This window comes from Sporobolomyces salmoneus (genome assembly GCF_050403485.1).
Source record: "Sporobolomyces salmoneus JCM6883 DNA, S_salmoneus_JCM6883_v1_ctg2, whole genome shotgun sequence".
In the NCBI taxonomy this organism is placed as follows: domain Eukaryota; kingdom Fungi; phylum Basidiomycota; class Microbotryomycetes; order Sporidiobolales; family Sporidiobolaceae; genus Sporobolomyces; species Sporobolomyces salmoneus.
The window spans coordinates 356376-379134 of NW_027481161.1; the positions used below are offsets into that span (position 1 = coordinate 356376).

The following is a 22759-nucleotide window of genomic DNA, read 5'->3' on the forward strand; positions in this document are numbered from 1 at the left end:
GTCAACATCTTTCGTGCCGAGAATTCTGCGAGAGAGACTTTTACTTTCTTCTACTTCGCTCGACTTCACGATGGGATTCACTCAGACTATGCTAGAGCGCTATGTGAGTGACACCATCTCGACTAGAGACTCGACTGCTCACAACGTCTCGATATGACAGGATAGCGAACTCAAAGTCGCCATCGAACATCCCTTCCTTACGGCCGCAGGCAAGCACGAACTCGCCAAGGACAAGCTCAGTGAATGGTTGACTCAAGATAGGATCTATGCCCTTTGCGGATACCCCAAATTCATCGCTTCCTTGATCTGCGCTCTCTCCCTCTCATCCACTTCGGCTCAACGACAATCTCAGTCTCTACTTGGTCTGTTCTCGTTCGCTTTAGCAAACATCGATCGGGAGGTCGGCTTCTTTGATTCCTTAGGCCCGAAGTACGGCTTAAATCTAGAGTTTCGACCTCCGACCACGAAATCCCTCGGGAAATTACAGGGATCTCTCGTGAAGCCAACGACGAAAGCATATGTCGATCTGTTGATTGCGACGGGAGCTGAGGCGGGAAAGAATGGAGGGTTGGAAGAAGCGCTCGTTCTTCTTTGGGGAATGGAAAAGGTGACCTCGATTTTGAAGCTCAGCCCGTCATATGTAGCCTCTTGCTGACTCGCTAGATTGTCCTCCATTGCTAGATCTACCTCCTAGCTTGGACTCACGCAAAATCACAGACTCCTTCTCCCTCAGTCGACGCTGAATCTCCGATAGTCAAAGCTTTGAAAGAGCTCATCAACAACTGGACGATGGAAGAGTTCGTTCAGTTCGTCGAAAGAATCGAGAAGGAAGTAGAGAGACTGGATCTCAAGGAGGGAACGGAAGCGTGGGAGCGCTGCGAAGAAGTGAGGCTCAGGCTTGTTTCCCACATTCCGCTTTCCTTCGACACGACTAGCGACTGAACGTTCTGACCATTTATCGCTGTGGCAGATATTCAAGTACAATCTCCTTCTTGAACAACAATTCTGGCCGGATTTGTGAGCTCGAACAGAACTTGAAAATGTTTGAAAATGGACAATGAGCGACAAGTGTAAACGCAGTCAATAAGTCTTCACAAGAACCTTTCTATACTCTAAGTTGACCTTCCATGATGACTGAGAGAGCAGACGGAAATGGTCAGCGGCGTTTCAGACCCTGAATTTCTCGCGTGAGAGAAGGAGACTCACGTTTTGCTTTTCCCCTAAGCGCAACGAGCCCGCCTTCCTCTCCAGACTTACCATTCCATCTCAGCGCAAATCTTCCCCCACGTGGAGACACCTGATGAACTTCGACCACCACTGGGAATGGGGAATCCGTCTTGGCTTGTTGTGCGATCCAGAATGGCCCGAGACGAGTATTCGCGTAACCGCAAACCTATACGCGACGAGCCTTGTCGTGAGCCATAGATCAAAAGTAGCCGGGAGAGAAGCAAACCTACGTGATCTTCCAGAAGCCCCTGAGAAGGGAAGAAAACTCGGCAAAAATATTGTATTTCCGATCCGGCGGGCGCAAGATTCGTCAAGTATATACCGCGGTACGGGATCGTGAGGAACGCCAGCGGATCGATTTGCAGAGCTTCGAGGTCGACGTCTTGAGAGAGTTGGATAATGAGATTGTCCCAACCAGGTGCGTTCTGTTCAGCTCGATCAGCGCTCGGTCTCAAAGCGGGAGTAAGGCGGGAGTAAGGGTAAGAGTAAGACTCACAGCTGCGCTCAAGTCAAAGCCTTCGACTTGATCTGCGTCGAGACCCGTCGCAGCTTTGAGAGCTCGGAGCACGGATTCTCGAGCTTCATCCGGTAGAGGGCGTCCTTTCGGAGACGCCGGGAGAGCGATCTCTATTCTTCCATCTACACATCTCGTCGCAACTAACTCGTGGGACGTTTCCGACTCGCTCCCATTCTTGTCGACTGCTGTAAGGCGAAACTCATACCGAATTTCGTCGAGTGCTTTGGCGAAGTGGTCCAAGAGGTACGCCGACGCGGCCATCGTCGCATGTCCACAGAGGGGTATAGATTCCCCAGAGGAGATGTGGTATCGAATGAGGGGGCGGGGCGAGAGCGATGAAGCAGCGAAAGATTCGGGAGAATCGATTGAAGGGTGAGAAACGAATGCGATTGCCGGTTGATTGAACTCCCTGCAACACAATACTCGTCAGTTACTCTCTGTCCTGATCGACTGGCAAGGAACGAGTCCTGGGCTACGAGGGAGAGGGGGAAGACTCACTTTGCTAGATTCCGCCGTTCCTCTTCTCCGATGGGTTCCGTCGAGAGTACAACGGCAGCGGGATTTCCTCCGTACGCCTCACCGAACGCATCCAATAGAGCTACCTTGCTGTATGTCATCTCGAGTCAACGCCAAGTGGTGCTTCCGAGTTCAAAGTTCGAAGAGGAGAGAGGTTGGTGTTAGAGGGGCGGAGAAGGAAGAAGAGGAAGTTGATGAGTAGGTCGACTCGTTCTGGTGAAATGGGAATCAAGAGCAGCTTCGAGTCAAGCAAGGAGTCAAAGCGATCATATTGCATTCATGCTTGGTCATCAATGCCGTTCAGAGCACAAACCGCTTCAGCGCAGAACCAGACACATGTACCACGCGCTGATACGGGTGACTGGTCGCGGAACCGAGCGAGAGTAGTCGAAGGTCACAAGGAGCTGTCTGAATTTTGCGAAAAACCTATCAAAGGTTTCAAAGCCAGCAGGCGAGCGCACCATGCACGACAGTACATGAATATAACAAGAATATGACAACATAGAAGAGACGCTTTTAGACGAGACGCAGAAAGAAGAAAGCGAGATAAATAACGAGGGAGAAAGAGAGAGAGCTCGAATTAAACGAATCTCGTTCAAGATGATCCAGATCCTTGACTGAACGTAGCTCGAGTCGGTGTCTGTAGGTTCGCTTCCTCGCGGATGAACGCGTGAGCGAGTAATTCTCGCGCAGGGGGTCGAGCCGTGTGTTCGATTTCGAAAGTTTGTTCGAGGAAATCGTCGGCTTCGCTCGAGATATCGTCGGGAACGGTAGGTCGCCCGCTTGAACCGATCTGTCGATGACACTGCGTCAGTAAGGCGACGACGAGAAACGGTCAGAGGAGAACTTACCCTGAAAATGGCCTGCATTTGAGTGAGATTCGCCCAAGGATGGGCACCCGTAAGCATCTCGACGACGAGACAACCAAGTGACCAGATATCGGCTTTGCTCGTGTAGGCCGTTTGTTTCACGACCTCGGGAGCCATCCAATAGACTGAACCTTGTAGCGAAGGGCGATGTACTTTTGCGCCCGAGAGGAGATCTGTGTCAACGGTAGTCCATGTTCAGTCCAGTACGATAGTGAAAGACTGAGGAGGGCTCCACTGACTATCTTCTACTTTCTTCGAGATACCGAAATCAGAAATCTTGATGTTTCCCTTGTTATCGACGAGGATGTTCGCTCCCTTGATATCTCGATGAATGATCTCTCGCTCGTGGAGGTAATCGAGACCGGTGAGGATCTGTCGAACGAACTTGCTGACCAATGCTTCTTCGAACGCTCCGTAATTCGAGAGGAGAGCGGCGACGGATCCTCCGGGAACGTATTCGAGAAAAATGTTAAGGTGCTGGCCGTCGGTAGAAGAATCGAGGTATTGCACGATGTCTGTAGACGAGCTTTGAGTCAGTGCTCCTTCTCGGAATAGCGGTCGAGAGTGAACTCACTGTCGTGTTGGAGAACTTTTAACAATTCGATCTCACGCTCGAGAGCTTCCAGCATGCTCTTCTTGCGTTCTTCGTTGTGAGACTTGCCAGTCGGGAGTTCGACTTGCTTGACCGCCATGAGAGAACCCGAGAGAGGGTTCATTCCGAGGTAAACGCTTCCGAATGATCCCGCTCCGATCAGAGCTCCTTTGATCCATTTCATCCCTTTCTCTGCGACGGTATCCACGAAACCGAGTCAGCGTCAAATCTCTCAGAAGCGGAAAGGAAGGAAGACTCACGTTCTGGTTTCGATGGAGCACCTTCTTCAGCTTCGACCTCCTCTTCCTCACTCGTTTCCGTCTCACTCTCTTCCTCATCCGAATCGTCATCTTCGTCACTCCCGACAATACTATCCTCTTCGTCCGAGTAAGATCCTGCCCAACTAACTCCACTCGCTCTCCTCGTCTCGAGTTCTGCCGTGACTTCGTCGACAGTGATAACACTCGCGGCATCACTATCTTTACTCCGTCTTTCCCACAAGCTCTGAGCCCCGACGCTGAGCCTCGAAGATCCCGACATGCGAGACATCCTCCGAGTCGAAAGTCGAGCACTTCTCGTATCGAGATACGAAGGGGCGAGCGACGAAGCGATTGATCGAGTTTCGGCGAGATCATCTCCACCAGCGACCGAGACGGAACGAGAAGAAGAGTTAGACGAGTTGAGCGCCATCGAAGTGGATTCTGGTGAGGGGACGAGAGTTCCTCCTTCGCCTCCCGTAACGACGAGACCCGACGAATTCGCTTCTTGATCTTCAGCAGATTCGTCTGGCGGATCGAGAGAACCACGAGGAGATCGACCTCCCGCTGTACCGGTACTCGAACCTCCTCCTCCTCCTGTCGAAGCTCGAGTTGTGGCTTGACTCGAGTGACTCATCCCGCCCGAACCGTCCGAAGAACCCGAGAACCGACTCATCGCACTGCTCTCTTCCTTCTTCTCCCAACTGGTTTGTCCAGGAATCGAAGGTGCCGCGAGGTGATGGTGACCTCCAACAGTAGCTCGAGTCGAACTAGCAACGCTCGTCGTACTCATCCTTCGACCCATTCCTCCTCCTCCTCCGAGTCCATGAGCTCCCATGCTCTTCCTGATACTCATCCGAACTTGTTTGCTCAGTTTCTTGTCGCCAGATCCTCGCAGTCCGAGCGGGAAGAACTCGGTTAGATGAGTAGCGATGAGCTCTGAAGGAGGACGTTGACCGAAGAAGTTTCGAAGTTTCCTTGCGGAAGAAGGAGCGAGAGAGGAAGTAACACTCGCGGTAGGAGAAGAGGATCGAGGGTGAGGTTCAGTCGTCGATCTCCGAGCTGGGGCAGAAGGAGTGATCATCGAATCGTGAGAAGTTGGCGGAGATTTGCGAGAAGAAGTTCGTTGAGGTGGACTCGTCATGTAGGATGAAGACGAAGAACTTCCTCCCTCTTTCCCGTTCGAAGTCGATCCTCCATCTTCCGAAGACCGTCCGTAGTAATCCCTCGCCCAATCTGGTGCTTCCAACCCACTCATGACGCTGACCGTACTTGCTCGATTCATCTTCCCACTGCTGTTCGAATTCCTCGATTTCCTTTTCTTCGGCGAAATGATGAGCGCTCCATCCTCATCGTACTCTTCTTGATGTTCCCGGTATCCGCCGTTCTCGTCTCCTGAATCGTCGCTTCCACCTCCAGAAGTCGAAGGACTCGCGGGCTCGAATCCCATCTTGGGGATTTCGATTCCGAGGTAATTCGGACTCGTTGGTGAAGCAGTCGGACTCGTGCTTGGGAAGCCACTGCCATTCGTAGGCGTGAAAGATACAGCACCTCCAGGCCGAGATGAATCGGCGGAAGCTGCGTGAGAATCGCCAAAGACCCATTGAAGTTTTCGACCTCGTTTGTTCGGAGAAGGAGAAGAGGAGAACGTCGAAGGAGAAGATTGAGATTGAAGTGGAGAAGAAGGTTGTTGTTGTTGCTGAGTTGGTTGTGAAGTAGGAGGAGCAGAAGTCGTTGATATTGTTGGAAGAGGGGATGAGGCGGCGGAAGCGGAAGAAGGAAGTTTGCGAACGAAGAGACCTCGACTTCGTTCCGGCGCCAGAGTGTTCTGACAGATCGCATGCAGTTCTTGCTCCGAGAGCAATCGAGCTACAACGAGGAGGTTCAGACTGAGGTCGCTCGAGGGAAGAGGAAAAGAACACGCACCCATTCCATTTTGATCCGGAGTCCAAATTCCCCATCCATCCAGTTCATCGTCTTTTCCATTCAGAGCTCCCATCGTCGAAAACTTTCTCACAACTCGACTCAAGACTTCCCTTCCATCCTTCGCGTCTCCCACCGCCAATACCCTCGTCGTAACTCCATCGGCACTCGTGAATTTGACTGCTTTCCTCATAACATCGAGATTCGACAACGGAGTTGAAGATACCGAGCTCGCGATCACTCCAGACGAAGAGACTAATCCCCCTGCGGTCGAAGGCCTCGCGAAAGTTGATCTTCCGACTGTGTAACCTTGATGAGAGTCTGATTTTGCTGCGCCTGAACTTGAAGGGTGTTCGAGAGGGGAAGGTAACAGTTGTGATTGATGTTGAGACTGGGCGGCGGCGTAAGGGTGACCAGAGTAGGAAGAGAGGGCAGCTTGAGCAGTTGAAGGTCTCGCGCCGACTGAAGACGAGGACGCTTTGTGTCGAGGCGCCGATCCATTGCCCAACTGGTTCGCAGTCGAGGGTCGTAGTTGGGTCGTCGATCCCGAGTTGCTCGTTGCAGAAGGGCCCGACGAGTTGAAACCCGGAATTTCCCCTAACCAATCTCGATTCGCAGCGGAAGGTGGCGGAGGGATTCTCGAATTCGGTGGAGGGAGAGAAGGAGGTGGAACTTGTCGAGTCGATGTCGTCGCTGCCGAGGAAGTGGAAGAGCTCGTCGTTGAAGCGGGAGTTGTCGAGAATTGACCAGTTCGAGGACTCGTATTTCTCGAAGGAGGCGAGACCGAATTGTATTGCGCTTGCTGGATCTGAGTTGAGACGAGGGGAGAGGTGACGACGTTCGATTGTGCGAGGTGTAAAGGAGGAGGGATGCGATTTCCGACTGAGATATTGCGAGCCGAATAGGAACCTGAACCGGGACGGGAATCGACGAGGGACGTATTCGCCGCGACCGCCGGAGGGAGATTGAGGGCACCGGCAGAACTAGGAGGAGTCGAAAGGACCGAAGTAGGTGGAGACAAGGTTTGAACTAGCGGACTCGAAGGTCTCGATTGAGTGAACCGACTCAACAAGACACTCGTTCGATTATTCCCGCCCGCTCCTCCTCCTCCTATCGCTGCTAGGTATTTACTTCTCAGTGCCCTCACGGCGACACAGATCTTGACCCTATCTCCTACGCTTCTGATTCCCATTTCTTTCAACGCCGTTTGATCCACGTCCAATAGCACGTTCCCCCTGATATCATTCTGCGCAAACACGTCGGCATAGGTGCTCGAGAGGGTCGGGAGAGAGTGAGAGATCCACGTTGCGACATGTTGATCCGACCAAGAGGGTAAAGTCGCGTAATCCAATCCAGACGAATCCAAACCGGCGAGAGTCGGACTCGAGATCGTTCCAGAGGATGTACCCGGTCTCAGGTTGAGGTGGAAAGCGGTACCATTGATCGAGAGGGATTGAGGATGAGGGAAGGAAGGAGAAGAAGGAGAAGATTGAGATGAAGAACTGAACGAGTGAGACGAAGGGAGGTGAGTAGCTAGACTGCTCATGTGCTTGATCTTGATATCACTGTTGGTGCATCTGATGGATGTTGCGAAGAGGGAGGTAGGAGAAGAGAGCGAACAAAGGTTCGACGCGCGCGTTTGATCCTCGCTTTCAAATTTCTCTGAGTCAAGTGCAGGGATTCGAACGACTCTTGTATTGGAGTTTCCGTTGGAATCTAATCGTCGAGGCTGTGCTTCTCTGAGCTCGCAACTTCATCGCTCGACAATGAACGGCAGGAATCGACAACCGGATCCATGGGAAAGAACGAGAATTGGATTTTTGTTCATTCTCTCAAGTCAACGACGCTACCAACCACCATGTACCAAGTTTCTATCCACCTCTTGACCCAGTCCCGCGAGTCTATTCGTCCCGTCCTCGAGTCTGTCGAAGCAGAGAGGACTTCGTCGACTATTGTCTGAGATTCGCAAGGATGCAGAAACCAAGTCGGTTCACCCGTCACTGGATGATCCGACTGAGATATGAACGGCGTCGTCTCGACATTGTTCCCGTTTTGCACCCGGAATTCTTCGTCGGTCGACGGTGACGCGTTATCGAGAGTCGTGAGAGGGTACGAAGGAGAAACAGTTTGACGATGAAAAATGGTCGAAGATGCGATCTCCGCGAGGCTCAGAGGGGTTCCAGCTATCGAGAGAGTACAGACGACGATGTCAGCCAGGATAGGAGCGCAGAGGAAGCGAGAGGAAACTGACAGCAATCGAAAGCCTGAAACCAAAGTACCGGAACTTGAAACGAAGGACTCCAGCAAATCGATAGGTGCACTTTGCACTCCGCTGTGCGATTCGTGATCGACGTCGTAAGGTCGAGCGCGGCATCGTCATCCTCACTCGTCGCGAGACCGAGATCTTCAAGCTGATCCTCGAGCGACGAGCTTTGAGCTTTCCGGAACGATCGTGAGAGCGGTTCGCGCTTCAAGTCGCCGATATTTGGATAGTACTGTTCCACAGAATCGCGGTCAGCGGACAAACAGCGAACATGCACCGGCGAGAGAGAGGGTTGCTCACTTTTGATGTTCGTTCCTCTTTCCAGATCCACCTCCTTCCCTCTGTTGGGTCTACGGGTTGTCCAGGTACATTGTCAGATGTTGTTGCATCATTCTGGGGTGGTCGAAGTTGACATGACGGCGTTGGTGAAGGAGGAGAGGTTGGGGGAGATGAGAGTAAATTGATCAAAGCGAGTTCGGCTTCTGACTGCTTGAGTGGACGATCCAGGATGGTAAGAGTGGGTTCCCGTTCCACCGGTCCTCTCGAGTAGGCGGACGCGTCGCGGGGAATCGAAGAGGGAAACAAGAGTCGGCTTTTCTTCGAGCCGCTCGCCGAGAAACTCAACCTGTCTCTCCCCACTTCCTGCCTTTCTCTCAACTCTATACACCCTCACAGTCAACATGGTCATGGATACTACTCACCCCGTCGTCGCTTACATCGGTCAATCGTGAGTTTCTCCGTTACTCTCCCCTCCTCCCTTCCCGATCCCCACTATAACTCAACGCCGCTCATTCTGTCCAGTGCATGGAACCTCGTTGGAGACAAGTTCTCTCCCCGTGCGAACGAGACCCTCAAAACCCTCATCAAATTCGTTGAGGTGAGTCTCCCTGTCGCCTCGCTTTGAAAGTTTTCGTTCGCTAATTTCGTCCCAATTTGTCCGGCTCTCTCTCTTTCTCTAGGAAGAATGTCTTCCCGCCGAAGCTCTATTCCATGCACAAATCTCTACCGACCCTTCGAAGCGATGGAAGTCGTACCCTGCGATCATCGAGAAGCTCAAAGGTCGTGCGAAGGAACTCGGATTGTGGAACATTTGGCTCTCGAAGGATCACTACGCGGCTCAAGGTGGATTCATGACCAACTTGGAGTACGCTGTGTGCGCTGAGATCATGGGGAGAGCGATTCGAGTCGCTCCCGAGGCTTGTAACGCTTCCGCGCCTGATACCGGAAACATGGGTGAGTTCTTCGCCCTTTCAACCGGTTTTCTCTCTGGAACGCCGTCCCTGTGTAGGGACGAGAACGAGGAGCTCTCCTTGAGTCAGAAGACGTCGAAACTGACTTGGCGCTCGTCTCGGAATTCTTGCAGAGGTTCTCGCTCGTTACGGTAACCCGGATCAACAAGAGAAATGGCTCAAACCTCTTCTCGAAGGCAAGACTCGTTCTTCGTTCGCGATGACCGAGAAGGGAATCGCAAGTTCCGACGCAACCAACATTCGTACTTCGATCAAACTCGACCCGAAAACCGACGAGATCGTCATCAATGGACACAAGTGGTGGATCTCGGGTGCTGGTGACCCTCGTAACGCCCTTCATCTCGTTCTTGGAAAATCGTAAGTCGCCCTCGTGCCGTTTCTTTGCCACCGATCGACCAGAACTGACTCTTTATTCGCCTTCTTCGCATAGTGACACTTCCGCTGGCAAGTACAATCAACAATCTATCGTTATCGTCCCTAGCAACGCTCCCGGAGTCAAGCTAGTTCGTCCTATGCAAGTAGTGAGTCGGATTCACTTTTAGAATTTTCGCTGTAAGGTTGTAACCGGCTCACTGTCATTCTTCGGATAGTTCGGTTACGACGATGCCCCTGAAGGACACTACGAAGTCATTTACGACAACGTTCGAGTCCCCAAGGAGAACTTGGTCCTCGGTTGGGGTAAAGGGTTCGAAATCATTCAAGGTCGTCTCGGTCCTGGACGTATTCACCACTGGTCAGTCTGAAACCATCTTCCTCTCCCCCCACGTCACGCTCGTGACCGATCCTTCCCTCCACCGTTTCGTAGCATGCGTTCCCTCGGACTTGCGTCCCGTGCTCTCGATCTCGCCTTGATCCGAGCTACCGATCCCAACAAGACGACGTTCGGAAAGGTCCTCTACCAACACGGTACTGTTGTCAAGGACCTCTCGGATTCCCGAATCGAACTGGATCAAGCAAGGTTGTTGGTGTTGGGTGCCGCGATGATGATCGATCTTCATCCTCAAAGGGCAAAGGGAGCTATGAAGGAGATTGGAATGTCAAAGGTGAGTCGAGAGACGTCACTTGCCTCCTTATCTGAATAGAAGTACGCGAAGCTGAACACACCTTTCTTCAACAGATCATTGTTCCGACGGTTGTTGGAAAGATCATCGATCGTGCTATGCAACTTCACGGTGCTGAGGGTATCTGTCGTGAGTCCTCGTCTCATCGTCTCGCTCAATAGTTCGAGGAAGGCAGAGCCCTTACCACTTTCTTGCCGTTTCTTTCTCGCAGAGGACACTCCTCTCGCAGCGATGTGGGCTGGAGTTCGTACCCTCCGATATGCCGATGGACCCGATGAGACTCACATCGCCAACTTGGGTAAGATGGAGTTGAAGCGAGTTGACGAAGTGAGGGCTCGACACGAGAAGATGTTGAAAACTCAAGAAGCTTTGATGAAGGGTCAAGGGATCAAGAGTCATCTTTAGGCGTTCGGCTTTCCTTCTTTTCTCTGTCTTGGGTTCTATTCTTCGTTTGTCATCCTTGTCGTGCAATCCTTAGCAGTAACTCTTTCGAAAATTCGAAAACGCTATCGAAAATTCTCCGGCATGCGAGAGCTTGGATACTTCATTTCTGCTTCGAATCACGCGAGTTCGCGGTCACCTCGACCACTGAGCCACTCGGAAGACTCACCAGACAGCGATGAGTCAGCTCAGGTGATGAGAGATGTCCAAAACAGGAGTGCTTTTCTTCCTTCTTCAAGTCATTCAACTCGAAACCGAATCAACCATGTCTTCAGTCCCGACCGAACCACCTATAGCAGAACTCCCACAAGAAGGCTTACGACGTCGCTCTGCCCCCTCGTCTACGAAACCTTCAACCTCTGACGTACTTGACTCCCTTCCTCCTTCCCCTGCCTTGATCCCTGCCGACCCGCCGCTACGTCCCACCTTCTCCCGAACCTCTACAGACTCGAACAGTACCTCGACATCGTCCTCGCGCTTCGAGATCGGGGAGGAGGATCCGTTCTCCGCGTTCAGTTTATTGGACTTCATCAATGTCCTTGACGCGCACTGGGACCTTTGGACGAGACCCCTGAGGAGGAAGAGCGTTTCATGGAAAACGAAAGCCGACAAGCTATTGGATGACGCGAAACAGAAAGGGAGGGAATTCAAACTTCCCGCTCCGTTCAACGACTTCCCCGTCGTAGGAGGCATGTCGAGGGGAGCGTCAGGGTCAAATACCCCGGCAACAGGAGCGGGAGCAAGAGGAGAGTTTGCGGGACTCAGTCAGAAGGAAAGGGAGAGACTCGAGCGAAAATACAAGGAAGTGAGAGAGAGGATGCGAGGGAGCGTCGCTAAACTGGTTGTGAAATGGGAAGAAGAGTGAGTCAGACGACCAGTTAGCATTCGACGACGAGGTGCGAAAGCTAACTGTTCATTCTGTCCACAAAAAGGAAAACTGTGCGATTGCGAGACAAGGTGAGCTCTGAATGCGTTTCTTTGGGGGGTTGGCTCGCCGCAGACATTGATACTCTCCCTATATAGATCTCGTTCCTATGCGGAGTTATGAACGTGCTCGTCTCCGCCCTCCTGCTCGGATTTCAACCTACCTGGATCCCGAATTACTACGGGATCCAAATGCTCGCCTATACCCCTTACCGTATTTATACTTACAAGAAGAAATCTTACCACTAGTACGGCAAAGGCGTCTACTGAGCTGCGCTCGTAAACGAAAATAGCTCATTCCTTTTTTTTCCACACAGTTTCTTGTTCGACTTGTGCTACTTTGTCAATCTCCTTACTGTACTATACGTGAGTCTTCGAGCCTATGAACGCGATCTATCCCGTCTTGATACACTGACATGCTTTCGAACGCAGCTTTTCGTGTTCCCCGGAAGCACTTTCCTCTTCCAAGCTTGTTATGGTTTGACTCTCGGTAGTCTAGGCTCGTAAGTCCACATTCTGTACCCTCTCTCCTCTGAACTCATAAACTAAAGTCTTTCCCTGTCGACAGAGCGATCGCGACGTGGCGTAACTCGCTCGTTTTCCACTCTCTCGACAAAGTTATTTCGCTCGCAATCCACATTTTCCCTCCCTTTGTCTTCACCGTGATCCGGTCAGTGCTCTACTCTCTTTATTGGGTGATCCCCATGCTTACTTGACATTCTTCCTTCTGCTAGCCATTACTACCCGAAGGAAGAAGCGCTCAGGCGGTATCCAGCGATGCGAGAACTCCCTCATCTCAACTCATGGAACGCCATGCTGATATCGATGTCAGTCTGTAACTACTGTTTCACCTTCCCGTACCGTCTCTGAGCGATAAACTGATCCACTGATTCTCGTGCTGAATCGACAGACGCATTCTGGCAAATCGCGTATTATCATTTCGTCATTCAACTTCGAGCAAACAAGATCAAGGAAGGCCGAGCGACGAGTTTCACGTTCATGGTCAACGATAAGAAACGACTAATCGGGAAAATTGCGGCCAAAGTTCCTGACGGTTACAAGGAAGCTGCGTTCATGGTACGGCTGTCCGATTCCGAGGAACACGTCGCGCATCAACTGACGCTGTTTGTTGTCGTAACCCTCGTAGGGAGGTCAAGCGATTTACACAATCGTGACTTTGCTACCGCCAGTTCTCGTTCTCTACGACTCGAAGTTCTGGTCGGACGTGTATCTGCTCTTCTTGTTCGCCGTTAGTGTGTGGAACGGTGCTTCCTTCTATAGTGAGTCGAGAATTACTTCCCTCCTGCTCTGCCGCGACAGATTGGCTGACAAAGCTTGTTGTCCCGCGCTCTCTTTCTTCCTCCCTCCTCAGTGGAAGTATTCTCTCGACGATTCGAAAAGGTGTGTCGTCATTCGTCAAAGGCCTTCGTCGAGCTCAGCGGAGAACTAACCGATGTGTCTCGCTCGGATTCCAGGAACTTCTCGCCCTACGCAAAGAGTTCGAACAACAGCAAGCTCTCCTCGCTCGATACTCTACCAACCCGCCTCCGCTCACCCCAGCCCACTCTCTTGCGCCAACGTCCGATCCTTTCGCCTCGATCGATCCTTCACCCGAAGGCGGTTCGAGCAATGCTCAACTGTACGATTCGCCAGTCGCGAAGAGCACCGAAGTCAAGTTCGAGGATCAGAACGGCAAAGAGGAGGACTCGAAGGAAGCGGATGCAGATGTCCCTCCGCTCGAGGAGGAAGCAGATGGAAAAGAGGGCAAACCAAGTAGCGAAGAGGCCGCGAGGGAGGGTCTCGGCGAAGTCACGAAACCAGTGTAGGCGCCAGCCTACTCTCTTGTGTAGATAGCTGTTTAGATGAGTATACTTTTGTGTGCTATTTTATTCGAGCTCGACCTTCGACTAATGTTTTCTCTCTCGAATCACTCTCGCCATCTCTCGACTTTAGCAGATCGAGGATCAATGCTGTGCAATGCGGTGTCTTCTAGCCCCACGACCATACGATGAGCTGTGGTCCCAGAAAACCGTCGTCGTCGTCGATTTCGATCCTCGCCTTTGCGCGAAAGAAAAAGGTTACGTCGAAACCTTCTTACGTCGCGGTTCGATTCAGAACTACAGTGGTGTAATTCTCGCTTTGACCCGCGTCTGCGTACGGATCGAGTCGCTGCAGTTCATTCATTGCGAGCGAATTGGGCGTGGACTAGCGGATCGAAAACGGAAAATCTATTGCGAAAGCTTCGATCGCAGCGAGACTGAAGCGACATCACGGGTCGCAAGGTTTCCTTACGTGATTGGGGACGACGTAGGTTCTCCTCGACGTAAGGGATTGGGATCTGAACATCGAAGGTATCGCTTCGCGAGCTCAGAACGCCTATAAAATCGCTGCTTGTTTCGCTTCTTTCTTCTCTTCTCTTCACTACTCTACCCTCTACCTCACTCTCTCCACTACACACCACCACCACTCAACCAACTCTATCACTATGGTACGCCTTCCTCTTCTACATTCATCCTCTGTCACCGCAACTAACTTTCTCGCTCCCTTTCGCAGTCTGAAGAAGGAAAGACTTTCTCCAACGACCACGAGTTCGCCTCTGAACAAGGAAAGGTCGGAGGGAAGACCCAACCCGATGAAGTCTACAAGGTGAGCTGATTCGATCCAACTCGCAATCGGTGGTCCGAGCTGATTTTGACTTTTTTTTCGCTAGCCCTCGGAGCACGATGGACTTAAGAAGAATGGAGAGCCCGACAAGCGTATGTCCTCCGAGCACGGCTTCGGTGGTGACCGTGAGCGCGCCTCTGAAGAGGGCAAGAAGGGGGGACGCCAAGGAGGAAAGGAGGGAGAGGAGGAGCAGTAAACCACTCGCTTTGCATTTCGCATTCCCGATTATAATCTTGTACAGACTATCACATTATTGTAGTTAGCTATTCTTTATTGTCGAAGTATCGAAACTGAAAGTATTGCAGTATCTCTCATATACCTGCTCTCGCGGCGCGAATAGTTTCCTCAAGCTTGCGAGAGTAACCGTCTGCGTGCTGCACGTTTCCCTGTCTCGCCCGCGGTTCGTTGCAGTTGGGATGCTCGTCTCAACTCTCTCTGGACTAAATGCACGAGTTGCGTACGCTGAATGGTTGCAAAAAAGCAAACTACGAAACGTTCAACTCATGCCTCAATCTCCTTGACTCGCTTATCCTGGTGTTCCATCAACGATAAGCCCTTCTTCTCTGCTCCCGAATCTCCTATACTCGACAGAGGCGTCACGACAGCCATCGCGATTTGAACAACGGATTCGACTCGTCGCTGTAGAGGAACGTAATCCGAAACGACCGTCTGCGCAAGGAGCGGTTCACGTCAACGACTAATCATGACGCAGGGAAGAACAGAACTCAAGACGTACCAAGTTCTCGATATCGACATCGGCAAAGTGCTCATCGAGTTTGACCCGGATGACGGGAGCTCTCGGACTCTTCTTTTCCTCCTCGATCTCCTTCGCTCTTTCTTCCGCGATCGCTTCCTCGATCTTCGCCGCCTCTTGTTCAGACTTCTCGGCGGGTTCGTGGGGATCGATTTGCTCGACGGTCTCTTCCGTCTTCGATTCTGTCGATGTCTCCTCCGTGTCCATCGCTGGCGGGACTGAAGTCTCGTCACCTGGTGTCGGAGATTTCGTTGTTGAAGGTTGTAGTAGCTCGACGGAGCCAAAATATGAATCGAGGAAAGCGATGAGACGATCTAACCGAGAAGGTAGCGTTGACAACTTGTCGTCCTCCTCCTTCTTCGCATCGTCTCCTTCGTCTGGAGTGGACGTCAGCAAAGGTTTCGGCGAATCGGGTTCGGCGTAAGGATGAGGTGCGTGGTGATGATGATGATCGTGTGACGAGGTTTCTGTACAGGGTCGAGGATCGCGTCAACAGAGGGGGACACGAGAAGGCCGTCACGTTGCAGGGAGATAACTTACGCTTGACACTCGCTGGACTACTCTCGATTCCGAGGACGACTGCGAGAACTGAATCAGCGACCATATCGTTCGTCGCTCCTCCAACCCATTCGATCGCGACTTCGTGTTTGTCGGACAGCTTGACATCGACCGTTTGCATGATCCTCATCGTCGGTACTTTGTCTTGATCTCGACCCTCGACGATCTTGCCGTACATCCCCTGCAAGTGCCATCGAACGAGATCCCATGAGACGGAAAGTTTCACTCGTTGCCGTTGTAAGATGACAGAAGTTGAGAGACCGGTAAAGTCCCGTAGATCGGAAGGGGAGAGGAGGGTGTAGGTAAAGTCCTTCGAGACGAGAAGTCCGGAAAGAGCGGTTTGAGGAGCTGGAGTTGTCAAAGCGAGAGAACCGAGAGCCTGCGGAGTGAAGCGACGAGTCAGTATAAGCTCGCAGCTGTGTGAGAGTGAGAGCTCACCTTGGCCATTCGCTCTCCTCGGAACTTGAGTTTGACCGTCTCGACATTTCGTGGTGTGTAAATCTGAACGTCGTTCTTCCTCTCGGCGAATCGGGTCTTGAGTGCGGATCGTAGACGAGACATGTTGTTGACTTCACCGTGAACGAGAATGAGATGAGAGGGCATGACCTGTGGAGAAGGACGGAATGAGTGCGGGAGTTCGTAGGGAAACAGCAGAAAGGCGTACCTCGTCGATGAACTTAGAGTTCTGGGTGTAATCGACGTGAGCTGAGAAGGAGATATAGTCGACAGATCTAGTAGTGACGGAAGGTTCAGCGGCAGATCGACAGACTCGTAGACAGAAGAGCGAAAGAACGTACAATCGTCGAGGGATTTTCGCACCACCATTCAAAGCTGGAATATCTTGCGGTTCGTTCATGATCGTCTACTCAACAGCTCTACGGTCAGTGCCGACTCAGCAGGACAGCAAGGGGGTATACTCACTCTCGCCATGACTCCCTCAACGCTGTACCCGGTGATGATCAGTCCATTCCTCGGATCCGGCGCCCATTTCTCGAGCAACTCACGACTGACTCCGTTCGTCAAGAATCCCGGACTCGCCATGACGACGCACGGATTTTTATCGTTCAACTTTGAGATTCCTTTGTCGAGAGGTCGGATGAAAGAGTTCTTTCCCCTGAAATCGAATGGGTTGATTCCTCGAGCGAACTTCGATCTGACATTCGGTGACATCGTGTGAATGTACCTGTCGAAGAGGGACGAGAACCATCAGTCTCGAGCGGGCGAATGCTTTGCGGAAACCTGAACTCACTGTCGATATACGTCCATACACTTCATAGCTAGACTCGAGATGTAGTAGATCGGTACGTGTTGCAACTCGGGATGTTCAGCCCAGTATTCGTCGAGGATGAGGAGCAGTTCTTGCGCTCGACCGAGAGCGAACACAGGTAGAAGAACTCGTCCTCCTCTTTTGATGATCGATTGTATAAGATCTAGAACGAGGTTGGACACATGAGTTTGATGCTAGATCGAGCTCGAGAGGTAAAAGAGAGCGACGAGACCTACTCGTGAATTGAGTTTCTTTTTCCAACCGAGGCTCGTGGGATTGTACACTGCAGAATCGAGTATCAGATCTGGCCCCGTACCAAACAATGTGTAAAGTAGAGCTCACCCATAAGTCGATTCACAGATCATGACATCTGGATTCCTCTCCCAATCTGGTACTTTCGCCGGCACGAGATGTCGATCTTCCTCTGTCGAGTAATCTCCCGTGTACAACACTCGCGCCCCTGCGACTTCGATCAAGAACATACACGCTCCGAGCACGTGTCCAGCCGCGAAAGAAGTGAATCGAACTGAAGCTGTCGTTTCGGAATTTCGAGATGGAGGGAGGAGGATTTCTTGCTCAAAGTCGAAGGATTGGATCGAGTTGAACGAGGTCAACATCTCTTCTTCTGTGAAGAGATTCTCATCGGTTCCAGCCGTTCTGCGCAGTGAGTACGAGAACGAGATCAGTCACCTGAGCAGTGGAAGCAGCCTGAGAGCAAGGCTGTACTTACGAGACTCGTACAAAGTCCGACATCAAGTACCGGTACACGGCTTTCGTCGGATGTGACATGTAGACGACTCCGTTTCCCTCTTTGAAATTAGTCTGTACGTCGACTACATCAGCTCTACTTCTCTAGGCAGACACCAGAATCGAGACTCACCTTTTCCATAACATACGTGAGAGAGGCGGCGTGGTCGAGATGGAAATGAGTGATGAGGATTGCATCGACGGTACTCCAATCGAGTTCATCGAGGAAGGGAAGTGCAGCCATTCCCGAGAACGCTGGGTGTACTCCCGCATCGCACACGATTGTCCGACCCTTGTATTTGATCACACAACACGAACGACCGACCTAGGAGTAGGCAAAGGAGCGTTAGAGAGCCAAGCGAAGTATCGAAGTGGGAAATCGAGACTTACCTCTTGTCCCGCCCCGAGCAATTGCACGGTCATCTCATCATCGAGTCCCGTGATACCTTCCGGACTAATCTGTGCCGCTCCCGTCAGATCTCCCGGTCCTTTACGCTTGTTTGAGGGAGCCATCAGAATCGGGACGGGAGAAGTAGTTGGAAGAGGTCTATCGAGTTTGTCTCGCCGGGGAGACCTTGTTCAGCTGCCTAGGAGTCTTTCTACTTGTCGTTTGAGCGTTCCGAGTGGTGTCGAGGGTCAAGAGTGGAGTAAAGGTTTCGACTCTCATCTCTCTTTCCTTTTCACTCATTCAACTCGACCTCCAAGATGTCATCGATCCTCAGTGCTTTACCAGAACTACCTCCTCTGATCCCGGCTGGCACGAAGATCAATGGAAAGCCGATCAGGATTCCTCCTCGCGTGAACCTCGGATCTCTGTCGGTTCTCTCCCTCCCTGCTCTCTTACGATGTCTGGCTAACCCTAAACTACACCTGTACAGTACCGTGAACAACTTGGGTACGGTCAAGAAGTTGCACAACTGTCTCTTCCCTGTTTCGTACTCGGACCGCTTCTACGGTCAGTATGCTACCCACCCGCACCGTACACTTCGAAGGTCAGAAGCTGACTCTCAATGCCATACAGATGACTCGTTGAATCTCGACCTGGCCCCGGAGGAATTCAACAAGCTCGTCTTCTACCAGGACCTTCCAGTAGGAGTTTTGGTGTCCCGAATCGAACCCCTCTCGAACGAAGCTCCGAAAGACCTCGATCAAGCAGTTTCGAATCCCTCGACCGAACAAAACGACGACAACAAGAATGGTTACAAGCTGTACATCATGACCCTCGGAGTGCTTGCGTGAGTGCCCACTGTTCCGATCCACAACGATACGCAGGAGCTGATAAAGTGTGCGAACTCCCAGCCCGTACCGCAACCAAGGTCTCGCCTCAAAACTCATTCATCATCTCTTGTCTTCCGCTTCGCAAACTCTCCTTCAACCTGCCACGACTGAAACACCCGCTCCCTCTTCCACCTCTGTCGAATCCACTCCTACCGCTGCAACTCCTGCACCCCCTCTTTCGAAGAAAGCCCTCAAAAAGGCAGCACAAAAAGGCAAAGCTCCTCCTCCTCCTCCTCCTGCCGCCGCGAAAGCAGAAGAATCGACGGCCGATCCAGCAGAGGAGGAGAAAGAACGCAAGAAGAAGGAACGAGCTGAACAAGAAGCAAAGAGGAGCAAGAGGAGGATCGAGAAGATTACCCTGCACGTTCAAGTCGGAAATGAGGAAGGGAAAAAGTTCTGGGAAAAGTTCGGTTTCAAGGTCGTTGTGAGTCACCACCCCATCGCTTTATCACCGCTGTCGGGGTGAGATCGTGGGAACAAGCACTGAGAGGATTTACCTTTTCGTTTCGCAGGATACCGTACCAAACTACTACAGGAAGATCGAACCTAGAGATGCTTGGTTAATGGAGCGTCCTGTTCTCCCCCCATCTTCTTCCACTTCTTCTTAATTTACCCCCCGCCTTGACCAGTACTCCTGCCTCGCAACGCAAAACGATACCCTCGACTTCTGAAGATTCGCAACTATTACACTTATGATTTTGGTTCACTTTCTCGCCACCTCGCAGAGGGAGATGGACGAGGAGCTCTCGCACCAGGTTAGAGAGAGGCGCGACCAACGAATTGGGGGGGGGGGGGGCTTGAACGAGTCATCGAGCTGAATCTACGCTTTGATCGAAAAAGTTTCGCTAGCACGATCGCTCGTACGTTCTTGACGCCCTCCTGCGAACTGCACCCACTGGATCCAAGCAGACCTTCCGCTGGGAAATAAGACTTGAATTCCGGGCTTTGAAGGGGTCACAGCAAGGAAAGTTTTCACTGATCTTTTCGATCGAGTGTTTCGGTATCGTCGCAGGTTCCGACAATCTGGGGGAAACAGATTCGAACAATGAGCGATTTCAGCGAAATTTCTTCTACGTTCTTCTCCCGTTTCCTAGCCGTAGAAAGAAAGCTCGCCCTAGAAGGAATTGTTTTGCAGAGTCCGCTATAAGAAGGCAGCTTGCCAGCCTGTTCTCCGGATCCCTCGTCTCACAGACAGTTCAACCATCGTTTTGAACTCTACAGATGACACTCATTAGCGCAGAAGACGTGGTTCCGCCACCCTCGGAAAGTGAAAGGCTTGATTCTCCAGCCTCCGAGCTCGTTCCAACGTCTTTTGCGAGCGTTTGATCCGATCGAAGACGATCTCACCGTTCAAGCTCCCTGTGGACTAGGACGAGGGTGGTACAGCACAGTGGACAAAAGGGCGTCAACCGGGACAAAGGGAGAACGAGCTCGCGTTTTCGGTTCAACTTTCGCAAGCGAAATCGTTCGACCGGTCGAGTTGAATCTCCTCGGCAATTCCCTTGCCGTACAAGCGTGTACAAAGCTCGATCAAACCGACGACGGGGTCAAGTGACGCAACTCGCGAGCGAGAGAGGAAAGTGAGATAAAGCAAACGTCGCAGGGCAGACTCGACGACGGTCGAAGCGAGACGTTCTGGACTGAGTTGTTTCGTCGGTTCAGAGCCCTGCGAAGCGAAATGAGCGAAACAAGGTTTGGAAGCTATGCCGTTCCCGTTAAATTTTTCCTCGCTTTCGCGTACCTTGTCGAGCAAAGAGAGAGATTATCGTTGCCTTGATTCTGCGCGGCGGACCTTGGATAGAGATTCACTTCTCTCTTCCTCTCTATACATCACCGAGACGCCTACCTACTACACCTTGCGCGCGTCGACACAGACAACTTTACAGATCTCTCGGCTCAAACCCTTCTATGGCGCAGATGGAGAAACAGGCTCGCTCGTCCTTCGTCTGGAAACTTCACGAGTACGTCCTCTTTCTCCCTGCCCTCCTCTCGAGCGCACTCCCTACGCTCGCATCGGGGCGAGCTCGACGCAGGAAACGCTGACTCTTTCTCCGCCCACTCTCTTTCAACATTCTCCAGGTTACTCTCCGCCGAACGACATCCGGAATGGCTTCGGTGGATCAACGATGACACGTTCGGGATCACGAGCGTCGAAGCTCAAGCGAAGGCAGCTCTATCGCCGCAATGGGACTTTAGAAGGTGAGAGTTTCCTCTGATCGTCGCTCGGCGGACAAAAGGCGGAAAAGGCGGAGTCCAAACAGCGTACTTTGACGCGGCTTGTCTTCGTCTGTGTACGCGGCTGAGATCCAGGAGAGAGAGAGAAAGGCTTGCAACGAGCTGACTCCGCTTTGTCCTTTTCACGTGCCTCGCAGTCTCGCAAGTTTCATCCGCCAACTCAGCTACTACTCGTTCAAGCGCCTCAGTGACCGACGAAGATCAGCAGAACGTCGTTCTCACAATCCGTCTCTGATCGTCTTTACGTGAGTTCGAAGCATTCCGCTTCGTCGAGGTTCGAAGTTGAGTTTTCAAGGAGTTGACACATCTTTCGCCTGCATAGCCATGAGTCAGGCAACTTCGTTAGAAGTGACATCAGCAAGACGCTCAACATCCCTCGTAAGCTACGGTCACGGAAAAAGAGCGCAGCCGGGAGTCGACGGAAATCATCGACGGCTTCTTCGATTGCATTCGATTACGAGTACGAACCACAAGAGCGTTCGCCTACTCCAGAACCCTACTACTCGACGCGGGCGGAAGAAGAAGTCCCGACACAAACCCATGTCTCTCTCTCGAATTATCAGTTTCAACCTTGGACCGCCGTTCAAGAACCTCAAGCCGCTTCTTCTCCCCGCTCTCTACCAATCTCTCCACCCGAAGACAGTCCCCAGCGAGCGCTTTATGCACGGGAAACGACAGCTTACGACTATCTTCCAGCAGAATCCTCCTCGATCTCTCGGAATTATCCTTCGCCGATCTCTGCGCCCCCTCCTCCAGCCTACGCTTACGAATCTCCGACATCTTCCTACCGCGAAGTACCTACCCAAGCATATCAGCAACCTCATTACCAACAATCCTCCTCCTCTTCGAATTACTACTATCCTTCGACTTCTTATTCTCAAACTCCCTCGACTTCGAATACAACGAGCAGCGCCTACGCCTCGAACGAACTGCCTCCGATACGAACGATCACGTCTGGTCTAGTCGGTCCCATGTCCCCGCCTGCCGAAACCTACTCGCACTATCCTCAACAACAAATCGTCGCTCCTCAACCGATTCGTCGAAGAAGCTCTCATGCTTTCGTTACTGGAGATTTGGAGGACAGCGCCATCACTCCTCTCCCTTCCCACCTCTCTGCCCAAGCTCCGCCACTTGCGAATGGCCTCGTAGCGATGCACCAGGTCGACTCGTATTACCCTCCGAGTCCACCTCGACAACATCTCGTTCACCCGAATCACGTCTCGTATTACCCCACCGCTTCTTCCTCTTCGTCATACTCTTGTGCTGGTCAAGCTTCCGACTACCAACAAAACCTGATAGCAAGGAATGGCGAAGTGATGTACACGACGGCCGCCTATCACTGATTTTTGCTCTCTTCTTTTTGTATCTCGGCGTCGTTATTTCATTCGTTCCCTCCCAGCTTTTGCACCTCCGCGC

At 52.0% G+C, this 22759-nt stretch overlaps 9 protein-coding genes across 9 annotated transcripts; 6 read left to right on the forward strand and 3 right to left on the reverse strand.

Moving 5' to 3' along the window:
* Positions 1-70: 70 nt before the first annotated feature.
* Positions 71-1021, forward strand: JCM6883_003653 (uncharacterized protein; the record flags this gene model as incomplete). Its single annotated transcript, XM_076628624.1, has 4 exons — positions 71-103; positions 161-607; positions 682-885; positions 971-1021. 4 exons carry the CDS (start codon positions 71-73, stop codon positions 1019-1021), a joined length of 735 nt encoding a protein of 244 aa, XP_076491360.1.
* An 84-nt stretch (positions 1022-1105) lies between these two features.
* JCM6883_003654 (PhzF family phenazine biosynthesis protein) lies at positions 1106-2361 on the reverse strand (the record flags this gene model as incomplete). Its single annotated transcript, XM_076628625.1, has 5 exons — positions 1106-1134; positions 1207-1393; positions 1458-1652; positions 1724-2153; positions 2243-2361. The coding sequence occupies 5 exons, from the start codon at positions 2359-2361 to the stop codon at positions 1106-1108; spliced, it is 960 nt and encodes a 319-aa protein (XP_076491361.1).
* A 494-nt stretch (positions 2362-2855) lies between these two features.
* JCM6883_003655 (uncharacterized protein) lies at positions 2856-7447 on the reverse strand (the record flags this gene model as incomplete). The annotated part of the gene is made up of 6 exons (XM_076628626.1): positions 2856-3053; positions 3112-3302; positions 3369-3644; positions 3704-3913; positions 3982-5847; positions 5905-7447. The coding sequence occupies 6 exons, from the start codon at positions 7445-7447 to the stop codon at positions 2856-2858; spliced, it is 4284 nt and encodes a 1427-aa protein (XP_076491362.1).
* A 1397-nt stretch (positions 7448-8844) lies between these two features.
* Positions 8845-10880, forward strand: JCM6883_003656 (uncharacterized protein; the record flags this gene model as incomplete). The annotated part of the gene is made up of 9 exons (XM_076628627.1): positions 8845-8891; positions 8966-9041; positions 9124-9397; positions 9528-9771; positions 9845-9935; positions 10005-10147; positions 10220-10457; positions 10532-10604; positions 10687-10880. The coding sequence occupies 9 exons, from the start codon at positions 8845-8847 to the stop codon at positions 10878-10880; spliced, it is 1380 nt and encodes a 459-aa protein (XP_076491363.1).
* A 301-nt stretch (positions 10881-11181) lies between these two features.
* Positions 11182-13666, forward strand: GPC1 (glycerophosphocholine acyltransferase; the record flags this gene model as incomplete). Its single annotated transcript, XM_076628628.1, has 11 exons — positions 11182-11777; positions 11849-11873; positions 11940-12088; positions 12158-12206; positions 12273-12343; positions 12409-12510; positions 12575-12675; positions 12751-12917; positions 12988-13120; positions 13213-13241; positions 13316-13666. 11 exons carry the CDS (start codon positions 11182-11184, stop codon positions 13664-13666), a joined length of 1773 nt encoding a protein of 590 aa, XP_076491364.1.
* A 659-nt stretch (positions 13667-14325) lies between these two features.
* On the forward strand, positions 14326-14700 carry JCM6883_003658 (uncharacterized protein; the record flags this gene model as incomplete). Its single annotated transcript, XM_076628629.1, has 3 exons — positions 14326-14328; positions 14394-14486; positions 14551-14700. The coding sequence occupies 3 exons, from the start codon at positions 14326-14328 to the stop codon at positions 14698-14700; spliced, it is 246 nt and encodes an 81-aa protein (XP_076491365.1).
* A 305-nt stretch (positions 14701-15005) lies between these two features.
* On the reverse strand, positions 15006-18343 carry YSH1 (cleavage polyadenylation factor subunit YSH1; the record flags this gene model as incomplete). The annotated part of the gene is made up of 13 exons (XM_076628630.1): positions 15006-15173; positions 15241-15725; positions 15799-16195; positions 16255-16422; positions 16481-16547; positions 16614-16678; positions 16738-16999; positions 17066-17246; positions 17320-17366; positions 17426-17740; positions 17814-17905; positions 17964-18155; positions 18221-18343. 13 exons carry the CDS (start codon positions 18341-18343, stop codon positions 15006-15008), a joined length of 2562 nt encoding a protein of 853 aa, XP_076491366.1.
* A 192-nt stretch (positions 18344-18535) lies between these two features.
* JCM6883_003660 (GNAT family N-acetyltransferase) lies at positions 18536-19716 on the forward strand (the record flags this gene model as incomplete). The annotated part of the gene is made up of 5 exons (XM_076628631.1): positions 18536-18645; positions 18709-18785; positions 18852-19065; positions 19130-19532; positions 19621-19716. The coding sequence occupies 5 exons, from the start codon at positions 18536-18538 to the stop codon at positions 19714-19716; spliced, it is 900 nt and encodes a 299-aa protein (XP_076491367.1).
* Positions 19717-21016: 1300 nt separating this feature from the next.
* Positions 21017-22686, forward strand: JCM6883_003661 (uncharacterized protein; the record flags this gene model as incomplete). Its single annotated transcript, XM_076628632.1, has 4 exons — positions 21017-21069; positions 21188-21307; positions 21481-21588; positions 21666-22686. 4 exons carry the CDS (start codon positions 21017-21019, stop codon positions 22684-22686), a joined length of 1302 nt encoding a protein of 433 aa, XP_076491368.1.
* Between the last annotated feature and the right edge of the window lie 73 nt (positions 22687-22759).